Below are 12,437 nucleotides of genomic sequence, written 5' to 3' on the forward strand. Positions count from 1 at the left end.
CTGACATGAATGTTGGCAGAGATTTTGTTTACATTAAGGACAAAAGTGAAACAATGAAGATGTATGCCAAAACTTCACTTGTTTTTCAATGATGTAAGCAACTTTTTTGCTGAAATAATGATAGTTGTCAAAAAATGAAAGAATAGTTCCTCAGTTGGGGGGAGGGGTTATTGACAATGTGACAGTCCCGGACATGAAACATTTTAAGTTTAATCTTTATTAACATTTTTACTATTACTTTCTTAAGTCTGGAGACAACCAACAATAATTCAAGCCCTGCTTTGTAGCATTTGACAGTTTCCATGGTGTAAATATTCCCACCATGGCTGGTTTCAAGCTACCAACATACCACTGAATGCAGAGTTGGGAAGAAATATGCAGTATCATACCACTAAACAGTATTTCCACATACAAATACAATAGACATAAATAATCTTATCAGCAGAGCTAAGAGTAAAACAATTAGAAAGGGATGAGTTTTAAGTTTTGTGGTTTTTTTTGCGGTACGCGGGCCTCTCACCGCTGCGGCCTCTCCCGCCGCAGAGCACAGGCTCCGGACACGCAGGCGCAGCGGCCATGGCTCACGGGCCCAGCCGCTCCGCGGCACGTGGGATCCTCCCGGACCGGGGCACGAACCCGCGCTCCCTGAATGGCAGGCGGACTCCCAACCACTGCGCCACGAGGGAAGCCCGAGTTTTAAGTTTTTTAGCCTTTGTTTCTAACATAATTTAACTGTAAATTTGTGGAATTTAATTTTTAAATGATTCGTGAAATTTTAACAGTGGGCACTCATCAACTGGCTCTAGCACACAACCAACCGACTGCCCGTTTTACCAGTGAGAAAACTGAAGCTCAGAGACGCAGTCACTAACTAGCCCTGGTCACACAGCACAGTGCCACCCAGGTCGGTCTAATTCCAAACCTTCTTCCTTCCACCGTGCCTCTCCTTCAAATGTAGCTGGTGACCGACCCACACATCAATACCCAAACACTAACGTCAATATATCGGTCATTTGTTGGATAACCATTGCTTTCCTTTCCAATAGGTGGAATGGGAACTCTGACCAGGGCAGGAGGAAGAAATAAAAGGAAAGAGCACATCTACCCGACAGTTTTGCTCAGGACATGGCAGGATCCGACCCTTCCCGCGACTTGGCTGAGTCAAGATTCAACAACCAGCAATTGTGTGACAACTGGTAGAAATGATAGATCATTGTGTGGTGGGTTTTTTTGTTTGTTTTTTTAACATTTGTCATTCAGTATTCCTTTTCACACAGTTTCACTATAGTTACTGAAAACGTTATTTAAGACTTACCTCAGAGGTCACAGCAAAGGCCAAGTATTAAAAATCAAATAAGCTTCCGAGAGAGAAAAAGGTTTCAGGAGTAAATCATTTAGTTCTGCACACAAATACTCCTTGGCCCCCGGTCTGGTCCACTCCTTCTCCACGGTACCATTTTCAAATCGGCCGCCTCTGCCTTCCTTCTTGACTGCTAACTACTGGGGCCCGGTTGTGACACTGCCACATCCCAGCATCACATCTCCCTTTTCAGTCAGCTTTTCAGTCAGAAATATTTTAATGAGCGTCCTGACGCCACTTAAGATTGCTCAGGAACCATCTGAATTCACATTGTGGAGTTCCAGTACAAAAGTGCTTTGAAACGTTTTAGGTAGAGTAGGTTCCAGGCAAAAGCGCTGTCCCGCCCAGTACCTCAAGACCTCACGTGCGCTCAGCAAACCGGCTCGCGCCGGCGCTGCCCGCGCGGCGAAACATCTCCCGCCAGAGCCCACTGCACATGCGCAATCAGACTCTCCTGCGGCCGCTCAGCTCCGCCCCTCGGAGACGCCGGGCTCCCAGAAAGGGACAGAGCGTAGAGACGCTCAAGCGCTGGCTGCAGCCGCGCAGGCGCAGTCGGGGCGCCATCGCTGAGCCAGTCACTTTTCCTCTCGTGGGTCTCGGGTCGTTGGTTTGCTAAGTGCAGTTGGGCCTGGCAGGTGCTGAAGGGTTGGGGTCGTGGACCCCCGCCAGGTCTCAGCAGCACGGAGGTGCAGGCTGTCGCCGAGGGCGCGGGGCCGGGCGCCGCTAGCGGTGCGCTCCGCCCCGGGGCCCCCGCCCCTGCCCCCGGCCAGGCCCGGGCTCCAGCCCCCGTCCCAGCCGCGGCCTCGCAGTTCACTCTGCTGGTGATGCGCCCCTGTGGAGGGCCGGACGAGGCTGCGGCCGAGGGAGTCCTGCGGCAGGCTCCGGCCCTGGGGGGCAGCGCCGGGGCGGGCAAGCCCGTTCGGTACCTGTGCGAAGTGGCGGGGGATGGCGAGGAAGAGGCGGGGGAAGACGAGACAGACCTGCTGGACACTTCGGACCCCCCGGGGGGAGGCGAGAGCACGGCTAGTTTGGAGGATCTGGAGGACGAGGAGACCCACTCTGGGGGAGAGGGCGGCAGCGGTGGAGCCCGGAGACGGGGCAGCGGCGGGGGCAGCATGAGCAAGACCTGCACCTACGAGGGCTGCAGCGAGACCACGAGCCAGGTGGCCAAGCAGCGCAAGCCGTGGATGTGCAAGAAACACCGCAACAAGATGTACAAAGATAAGTACAAGAAGAAGAAAAGCGACCAGGCCCTGAACTGCGGTGGGGCCGCCCAGGCTGGCAGCGCAGGAAACGTCAAACTTGAGGTATCGGCTGGGGTCTGGGGGAGTGGGAGGTGGAAAAAGAAACTCCACTCTGGCCGCAGACCGCATCTCCAGCGCCTGCCTACCGCCTCCCAAATGGGCCAGGTTGCTGTGGCTGGACTTGTGGCTGAGAGTTAATGAGTTGCCCTCAACTACAGTTTATACAAACATATGCAAAGCCTGAACGGTTCTGGTGCATCCTTGTGAGAGATGAATAACTCTCAATGAAAATGATGTGACATGTCAGCAAAGCTGTCGTTTCAAAGATCTGGGATATGGGCTGGAAGGGCAGATAGTAAATGATTGACCTGATTCAACACTAGAGGAGCAGGCAAAGAGACTTAGGAACCTGTGTGAAATTGGTACTTTGGAGAAGATAATCTCTTCCTGTTTTCACTACCGTATTCTCGGTATCCTTTTCTTAGTATACTTAGTACCCTGTTCTCAGTACCCCTATTAAGAGTACTCTTTTAGTGTTCTTATGTTATTTTCTCAGTTAAACCTATTCTCAGTTCTCTGTTCTTAGTACTCTGCTTAGTACTACTGTGTTCTCAGTGTCCTGTTCTCAGTTGATTTTGTTCTTAGTATCCCAATTATCAGTAAATAAACCACTTATTACAGAATGAAATAGTCATTTGTCCCTCTGTTTGTCCCAAACGTACCCATTGACTTCAGATTCTTTACAGAGAGAGGAGATAATATACTTATTTTCAAGAAGGAAGTATTTTACCTGTAGCAACTTTTTTTAATTGCCCAGCATTTACATCTACAGTTTGAGGAAAATGTACAAAAGGCAAATAGGTACTGAATTCAAATCTCTCCCTCCACCCCCCCCCAAAGAATCTTAATAATTTTCCTATTCTAAAATAATTTGCATGATTTTTTTTTTAGGGAAGAGAATTAATTGCTATAAGCAACAAATAATAGCCATTTATCTTATAATATGGGACACTTTACCAGTTCTGAGGAATCAAGAGCTATAAGTCTTTGTTGAACTGAGTGTAAAGAAAATAACTAACAGGGACAGGCAGGATACATTAAGGGCCAACTGTACAGTGGTGCTTTAGTAGTGGAGAGGATAGATCATTGTAGACTGAGATATTCTAGAAAGGCTTTGCAAAGAAAATACAACTCAGTATAAGCCAGAAAGGACGGCTAATAGTATGTGCTTAATCAGCTAAGTTTCTTAATGTGCCAGGCACTGTGCTGAACTGTAAATGGAGCTTCACACCCTTCAGCAATGAGATAAGTACCATATTTTACATACATGAAACTGAGGCACAGAGAGGTTAAGTAACTTGGCCTAGGTCATGCAGCCAGCAAGTACTCAAACCCAAGCAATCTGGTTCTAGAGCCTTCTCTCTTATCCCCACACTATACTGCTTCCCTAGAATTTTGGTGATGAAAAGAAAGAGAATACATTTTAGTAAAGGAAGGGAAGTGGAATACAGAAGGCACTTTTGGGAAGGCAGCAAGGGGACCATTCTAGCTAAAGCAGAATATTTATGTGGAAAATTCACAAAAGATAAATTTAAGAGTTTGAAGCCAATTTTTGTATGATGTTGAATGCCAGGCAATGGATTTTGAATTCAGGGTCTTCAAAAGAAAGTTTCTAGTTAGGAAGTAACAGGGGCTCCTACTCTGATGGGGTGGATTAAAGTCAAGATCCTATAGGTTTAGAGATGTTTTAGGAGATGATTATAGTAGGACTGGTAAGTGATGATGGGGTCTTCTGCCATAGTGTGAGCAGCAAGATTAGAAATTAAGGTATTTAAAAATCAGTATTTCTTACACAAATCAAGGTTAAATGAGAAACAAATGTATATAATATTTAGTCGATGTATCTAAAAATTATGCTGTGTGAGAGACACATAAAGGAACCAGGGAGGAAAGAACTGACCTGTGGGATTGATCATTATCATTAGATATCTAAAAGGCTATCATTTGGAAGAAGCAGTAGACTTATTTTGCATAGTTCTGAAGTAACTAGGACTCTTAGGTGAAAATCACAGGGGTTATGTGTTTCAGCTCAACCTAAGTAAACGCTCCCTACATGTTAGATATTCAAAACCCAAATAGGATGCCTCAAAAGTTGGTAACTCCTTAGGACAAAAACTGTTGAAAATTTTTGAAAAGGGAATTCCAACACTTGTAGAAGTTTGAACGAGATGACTCAAGTTTATTTTCACTACAAGCTTCTGTGATTTTGTGTTATTAACATTCAGAATGTACACAGTGCTGTGTGTGAGGTTGTGAGAATGCAGGGTACTCCACCATCAATTTTGGCATCCCATTTCGTGCAATAAAAATGAAGCACAGTCCCATAAGTAGTTAATCCTATGGGGACAGAGGGAGGAAAAAATTATTTTTGTTTTCTCTGGGTATTAGATTCCTCTTTTTACAATTTTTATATTGTGAGGCTTAAAATGTTAAGGGATTGAACATTTTTTTAAAATATCAGATTGATAAACTTCTCATAGTGAAAGAGATAAAGAAAGGGAGTATTCTAATAGACAACTCAGAGGACATTAGAAAGAAGGTCAAGAGAAAAAAACAGCTTCAATAATAACCAAAATGAAGAGCAGAATTCGAGTGAATTCATACGTGGCATGGCTTATGTGACTTTATATTTAGTCAGAATTTTTGGATGTGGTCAGTATTGTATCATGACTTTATAAGAGTCAGAATGTTTCAGTGAACTAACATTTTGTTAGTCAGGAAAATTGTATTTAAGATTTTATCAGGTCAGTGGGGATACATAGTTGGTAGTAAGCGCTGCTGATTTTGTTTGAGGAAGGATGTCTCAAATTGAGAGTATGGTGTGTCATTTTAGGACTTGCCTATTTTGTCTACACCAGTGGTGGGAGATTACTTATACCAGTCCTTTCCAGTCTTTTCAAAGCCAGTTTGTCATTTTTCTCCTGGTGACTTCCAAATTTTGAAATCTTTGTGTATCAATTGCTTCTTTGAGTAATATTTTACTCCCCTTCCCCATTTTGTTTGCTGTTGTTAATTTGTTTGTTGTTGTTTTGCTGGGCAAAAAACTATCAAGAGTGTTTCATTAGCACTACATGAATGGCCTTTGAGTTCATATATTCAAAGGCAGGCAAACTTTGGTTTGGCCTGGATAGCTTTATCTGAGAATGTTCAGTTTACACTTGGCACTTTTTGTAATATTGAAAATTGTTCACAAATATTAAAATAGGTCCCCTTCCCCTACCCTGCCCCACTATTGATTTTTGAGACCTTCTGGAGACAGAAGATCCCAGGTTGGAAGTCCTGGAGGGAGAGGGAGTGAGGCATGTTATATAAAATTAACTGCCAACACTTTGCCTAATGACTTAAAGAGGGACTTTCTCAAAGGCTCCCAGGAACTGGGCAAGAAGGAAGAGAAGCAAAGACCTGTTCATTACATCATTGAAATGCCTCTAATCATGGATTATTATATCAACATTTAATCCTATTTGCATTTTTATCTTGTATCCCAGGAAAGTGCAGATAATATACTCTCCATTGTTAAACAGAGAACAGGATCTTTTGGGGATCGAGCTGCAAGACCTACTCTTTTAGAACAAGTGTTAAATCAGAAAAGACTGGTAAATATCTGTTTGTAAAGTAGTTACAAATCTAACAAAAGTTGTTTGTTATAAATGGAACTATTTAGCTTTTGAGATCTTAAAATTTGTTAAACTGGTCATCAGAATAGAATTGTGCCTCTGCCAGTACACATTGGAATTTCATAAAGACAAAATTACAAAGAAAATATAATTTCACTACATAAAAATGAATATTGTAGTAAAAATGGTGGTAAAAATAAAAATTCAAACTTGAAAATAACATATAGGAAAAACATTTGCAACAAATATGTAAAAGACTGTGGTTGGTATGGTTGACATTTTTATCACACAGATAGGTGCGGAAAAAATTTTGGCCTCAATACATTGCAAAAAATATAAACAGAAAAAAGCAGAATGCTTCCCTTATATGATATGGAAAGATATTTCATATCAGTAAAAATCACATAATAAACAGTACAATAAGTGAAAATTATTTAAATGATAACACAGTGATGTTGAGGGTTCCATGAAAGGGACTGATTCTGCTAATGGCATCTTGTGTTAGTACAGCACTTTAGAAAGCAGCTGGGCGCTCTGTATCAGGAGTCCTTAAAATGGTCATCCCTTCACTCAGAAATCATATTTACTGTGAAGACATTCTCAGGAAACAAATCCTAAATATGGATAAATTAAGCGTAAGGATATTTTCCAGAAATGTATTTATCACAAATAGTAAAATGGTAGTTTAAACAACCTCAATGTCCAACAGTCTCATAACAGCTAAGTAGACTTTAGAAGATTTACTTAATAAAGGTTGGGCAGTCTTTACAAATAAATTTTAAAGAAAAGTAATAGGGCTTCCCTGGTGGCGCAGTGGTTGAGAGTCTGCCTGCCAATGCAGGGGACACGGGTTCAAGCCCTGGTCTGGGGAGATCCCACATGCTGCGGAGCAACTAGGCCCGTGAGCCACAACTACTGAGCCTGCGCGTCGGGAGCCTGTGCTCGACAACAGGAGAGGCCGCGATAGTGAGAGGCCCACGCACTATGATGAAGAGTGGCCCCCGCTCGCCGCAACTAGAGAAAGCCCTCACACAGCAACAAAGACCCAACGCAGCCAAAAATAAATAAATAAATAAATTTAAAACATTTAAAAAAAAAGAAAAGTAATAAATAGCAAATATACTATGCTGTAATATTAAATTTTAAAAATCAGTATTTAATGATAATGTTTCCACCTTATTTGGTTTATCTTGTTCACTTTATTAGGTTCAAGGTTTTTTTACCTTCATCAATTTATATAAGTATTTTATTTTAATAAAAACATATTAGTCATAGTCTATTATATTTGTCCTATGAGTATAACTAGATTTAAAAATGGTGAGTGTATAAAACTGTGTTGGTTGTTTCAGAGCAGTTGTATTTCTTTTCTGAAATTTTGGTAATGTGCTAATATTACTTTTATTATACATGTATACCTATATATACACACACATACCTATACACACAAACACACACCGTTTTTAATTTCTCAGAAAGACTTAGTAAGCTACTGGGAGGAACTTGAGTTCCAGTACTAGTCATACATGTGTGTATTTCTAAACTGGCATTTAAGCATGTTCACATGGTATGCCTTTTCATTTCCTTTTTTAGTTGTTGTAATCCAGTGCTTTTCTTGGCTCTTATGTTTCGTAAAGGGTATACATGCTGGCATATCATAAAAGTATTTCCTTTGTGTGCAAAATCACCAATAAGATCAGGCTTCACCCGTGAGTTTTAGGTTTTAGTATTTGATGTATGACATCAAATTTTATTATTATTAGTTTGCAGTTTAATTGCAGTACATCAGATGCAGAAGTGAATTCAGTTTAGGCATGTTTCATTTCATAAGCATAATGTATCTTGTGTAAGGATATAGAAGAGTAATTTTATAGCATGAATATGATCTAATCCCATAAAAATAATGCTATTAATAAATATATTTTTTATTTTTCCTTTTTAAGTCATTACTAAGAAGTCCAGAAGTGGTGCAGTTTTTACAGAAACAGCAACAGCTATTAAATCAGCAAGTTTTGGAGCAAAGACAACAGCAGTTTCCAGGAACATCAGTGTGAGCGAATTTATCAAGAAGTCCTACACATTTTTTATCTTATTGTAGTGGATGGACATATTTTTATACTAAAGATGGGTAAGATTTGCCAGTAGAAGGTAAACAGTCATTTTCCTGTGACTGTATGTGTGCATTTGGGGACAAATAAGTATTGCACATTGTGCATCTAATCCTTTCAGATCACTGTGGATTTGAAGAAATCAGCTTATCTTTCCAAAGTAATATTTAATTACAATGTTTTTTTAAACAAAATGTTTCTCTTCAGTCACTGTTACTGAAGGTAATGAAGCAGTTGCTTTCTGTGGAAGTCACGAAGTTAATAGATATTAATCTTGAATCATCTAACTCAGTGATTCTCATCAAGGGGCAGTTGGAAACATGTGGGTATGTTTTTGCTTGTCACGGTGACCTTGAAAACTGCTGGTTTTTAGTGAATGGGACAGGAATGCTAGGTGTCTGGAATGCTCCTCCACAACTAAGAATTATATTACACACAATGCCAATAATCCCCCTGTTAAGAAACACTGAGAGCTACTTGTGATGATAAAATGTAGTTGGGGCACCTAGAATTGGGTTCTCGTAATAACCTTTTCTTTGCAGTTAAGACTGGAGCTGTCAAAGAGGTAAGCTTATTTTCTGTGTATAAGGAAAGTGATCATTGTTAAATAGCTGTGAGATTAGGATGTGCATCTCCTTTCAGAGATGTGCTGGTAAAACCCGAGAGGGATTAACCAAGTGCCCTGGAATGAGTGCATCTCCTAAAGTTGGCTTCTCTACTTCTTGTTACCTATTAGTGTTGATCTCATTTAAAACAGACACTCTTGTGTGTTGAATTTGTGAACAGTACAAATGTATTTCATCCCACCAATGTCAGGACAAAATTACTTTTTTATACTCATTTCTTTTTAAAAAAGAGATCCTGAATATAAGAATAACACTCCAGCATTTTGTCAGTGTTTTTCAAAACAGCTATTTTAAGATTGTGTTATTCCTAAGTAATGTTCAAAGAGTGATGGGTAATCTGGATAGATACTTTTTTCTTGTATTTTTTCCTAGGAAAACTTTTAAAAGGCAAAGCTTACCAATAACAGTATCAAATCAAATGTCAAGAAAGTATTTCCAGTGTTAGGACAATAAATGCACGTGCCTCAAGTTAAACTGTGTAAAAATTTGTTAGTTTCTTGGGTTTTAAGCTCTGAAATATATATCAAGTTAAACTTAGTTATGGCTGTTCTGAGATGTACTTAAGGAGAGAAGGAATCTTTATGTTCATTTTTTTATATGTGTTTTATACCTGCATATCTGTGCAAAAATGCTTTCACCAGAATTATTCATTAAAGTCCAGTTATTGACCTTTGAGTTGTCTGAGTCACTTATTCTATTCTTTAGCTGCTCCGCACCAGATGCAGAGGAATTCATTTCCATTTGTTATTAACTGTTAGCTTGTTTTCTTACCTATGGTGTTGGGAGCTTTATTGAATCCCTAGAGTATAAGTTAACTTTTGTAGTAAAAAGAAAACAAAAAAAACCCAGCTTATCCTTCTTCAAATGGAACATGAGGATTAGGAAAGGAGGGAAAGTAATAGGCCAGTGAGAGCTGAATTAAAAGAAAAGGAATTGAATTAATTTATATATATATATTATACACATAATATATATTATAGAAACAATAAGGTTTTTACATATTTAGGGTAGATGTATTGCAGTGTGTCCCCAGCTTTTTAATCCCTGCATATATTTATAACTCTTGTCATGTGACTTTGCTGTTCCTCCCACGGAGAAGTAGAGTTTATTTACCCCTTAATTCTGGAGGACTGGCCCTGTGACTTGTTTTGGCCAATAGAATACAGAGGAAATAATAACATGGCAGCTCTGAGTAGACAGACTTCCAAAGGTTTTGAACACTTTGGCTAGTCCTTTTACAACGCTACCCAGCTGCCATGGTAACAAACCCAGACCAGCACAACCTGCAGGATAATGAGACACATGGCCCAGTCACCTCTGTTGTACCAGCCAATAGCCAATAAACAGCCAGATATGTGAGTGAGGCTGTGCTAGACTAGCTATGTCCCAGCCAGCCTGCCAGCTGACTGCAGGTACATTTAATCTGGTCCAGACTGGCAGAACCACCCAGCTTACCTGTAGACTTGTGGGCAAGAATAGTTATGATTGTAAGCCACAGAGTTGTGGGATGGTTTGTTATGCAGCATTCTTGAAACAGTAGGTAACTGATACACCTAACTGTATAGCTGTTTCTCTGTAACAAATCACCCCAAAATTTAGTGGCTTGAAAACAATTTATTATTATTTCTTACAGTTCTGTATATGATTACTATGGTTTTAAATAACTCTGCAAAAGCTTTCAAGGTAGGTGTGGTAGACTGCACTTTCCAAAGATGGCCACAACAAAATCTCCCATCCCACATGCTCTTATGTGATGTGGCCCATTACGAACTAGATTTTATTTTTCTGACCCCTTGAATTTGAGCAGGCCCTGTGACTGCTCTAAGCACATGACAAAGTGATGTTATGCTAGTTGATTTGAGTCTAGAGGAAAGGAGATACAGTAAGTGTAGATGTGGTATATTTGCAGTAATAACGACGTAAAGGCATTCACAGCTTGCATTTTCCAGCAAAGTCATCTGCTATTGTAGACTTGGGGAAAGGAGCAGAGAGAAGTTATCTGCTAATATGGAGCGGGGCAGTTGATAAGAGGCTGTAGGAAAAGGAAAAATTAGAAAGACATTGAAATCAGTGAGAAGGATGGCTAGTAGCTAGTAGTAGCCTGCTAATAGTCCCCTGATAACTCTTTTCCTTCTTTCATAATAATAGAAGTTTTGGTTGGGAATGTACCCACCCAGCAATACAGCCGATTCTCACATAAAGTCATGCGAAAGAATCCAGACACAAATGATGTGTGGATGATTCAATTCGTATAAAGTACAGAAGCAGGTGAAACTATTATTGTTAGAGCACAGAGGAGTGGTTTCCCTTTGGGTGGGGATAGAGCCTAGAAGGAGGCATGAGGCAGCTTCAGGGGTTCTGGTGATGCTCTCATTTTGTCCTGGATGCTGGTTATGCATGTGTGTGTTCTGTTAATGAAAGTGTCTGCAAGCTATACATGTATGATTTTTGTACTTTTCAGCATATATTTTTTATTTCAGTTTAAAAAAATTTTAAGACTATTTTTCAGCTGCCCTTGCAGTTGGGTGTGGCCATGTAAGTTATGCCCAGTGGGCTATGAACAGAGAAGATGTGTGCAACTTCCAGACGGTGCCCTGAAACAGGAGACAGGCAGCCCATTTCTCATCCTCCTCCATCCTGCTGCGTGGAATATGGACAAAGCAGCACATCATCTGTAGACCAAATGAAGGTAACTCATTGGGAAAGCCAGAACAAGAGAAAGAGAACCTGTGTCCTTGGATGGCCTTGGGGAGCAGAGCTACTATCCTAACCTGTTTTGGACTAGGGACCTCCTGTTGTTGGACTACTACATCAGAGAGATGGAATTTCTTGTGTCTGCCATGGCTAGTAAGGTGTCTCTGTTATATCCAGCCAGGTCTATATCCTCAGTAATACTGTGTATAAAGGGATTGATGAGTTGGGCAGTAAAGGTTTGGCCTGGAAACCAGGAGCCTGAAATGGCAGTCTGCAGTCAGGTGACAGTATATCTCAGGGCTCCACCAGCTGTGGAGGAGGAAAGATAAATTGCAAGCTTGAGCTCAGATTCATTTAGTGGAATAAGTGGCGGAAGTTAGGATGCTTTACTCTCAGGAATAGAAGAAGCTAGAGTTCTCGCTGAACAGAGAAGAAATGAGGCCAACAGGGAATGTAGTTTTCTATGACATTGCAGAGCAAGTGTTGGAGGAATCAGAGAGCATGAGGTACTTCAGCCAGGAAACTAGCAGTATTCATTACAATGAATGAGCAACTGCCCCGATCTTTATTACACTACTCTGTAACAGCGGGTATATCAGTAACTCAAGCTCCTTCAACTCCTTGGTTTTAAGACCATTCCCAGGCTTCCACTTGAAGAATGGGATTTGGAGGGATTGAATAAACAAGTCAGTAGGATTTAATGGCAGGGAAATCACTCAGGAACGGCCCAC

At 40.8% G+C, this 12,437-nt stretch overlaps 2 protein-coding genes across 2 annotated transcripts in view; one reads left to right on the forward strand and one right to left on the reverse strand.

Annotated features, from left to right (window-relative positions):
- The window catches only part of SPART (spartin), a 378,687-nt gene extending 376,893 nt beyond the window's left edge, over window positions 1-1,794 (reverse strand). Inside the window, exon 1 of the mRNA XM_067016746.1 lies at window positions 1,316-1,794. The gene's annotated coding sequence lies outside the window, so the exon portion shown is untranslated. The remainder of the gene's footprint in view (window positions 1-1,315) is intronic.
- RFXAP (regulatory factor X associated protein) overlaps window positions 1-9,681 on the forward strand; it is a 29,880-nt gene extending 20,199 nt beyond the window's left edge. The window contains exons 2-5 of the mRNA XM_067016890.1: window positions 1,671-1,871; window positions 1,913-2,667; window positions 6,153-6,260; window positions 8,222-9,681. Of these exons, the coding sequence (XP_066872991.1) occupies window positions 1,671-1,871; window positions 1,913-2,667; window positions 6,153-6,260; window positions 8,222-8,332 (1,175 nt within the window). The 3' untranslated portion in view covers window positions 8,333-9,681. The remainder of the gene's footprint in view (window positions 1-1,670; window positions 1,872-1,912; window positions 2,668-6,152; window positions 6,261-8,221) is intronic.
- The last annotated feature ends 2,756 nt before the right edge of the window (window positions 9,682-12,437 follow it).

This window comes from Kogia breviceps, chromosome 16 (assembly GCF_026419965.1).
Source record: "Kogia breviceps isolate mKogBre1 chromosome 16, mKogBre1 haplotype 1, whole genome shotgun sequence".
Lineage (NCBI taxonomy): Eukaryota > Metazoa > Chordata > Mammalia > Artiodactyla > Physeteridae > Kogia > Kogia breviceps.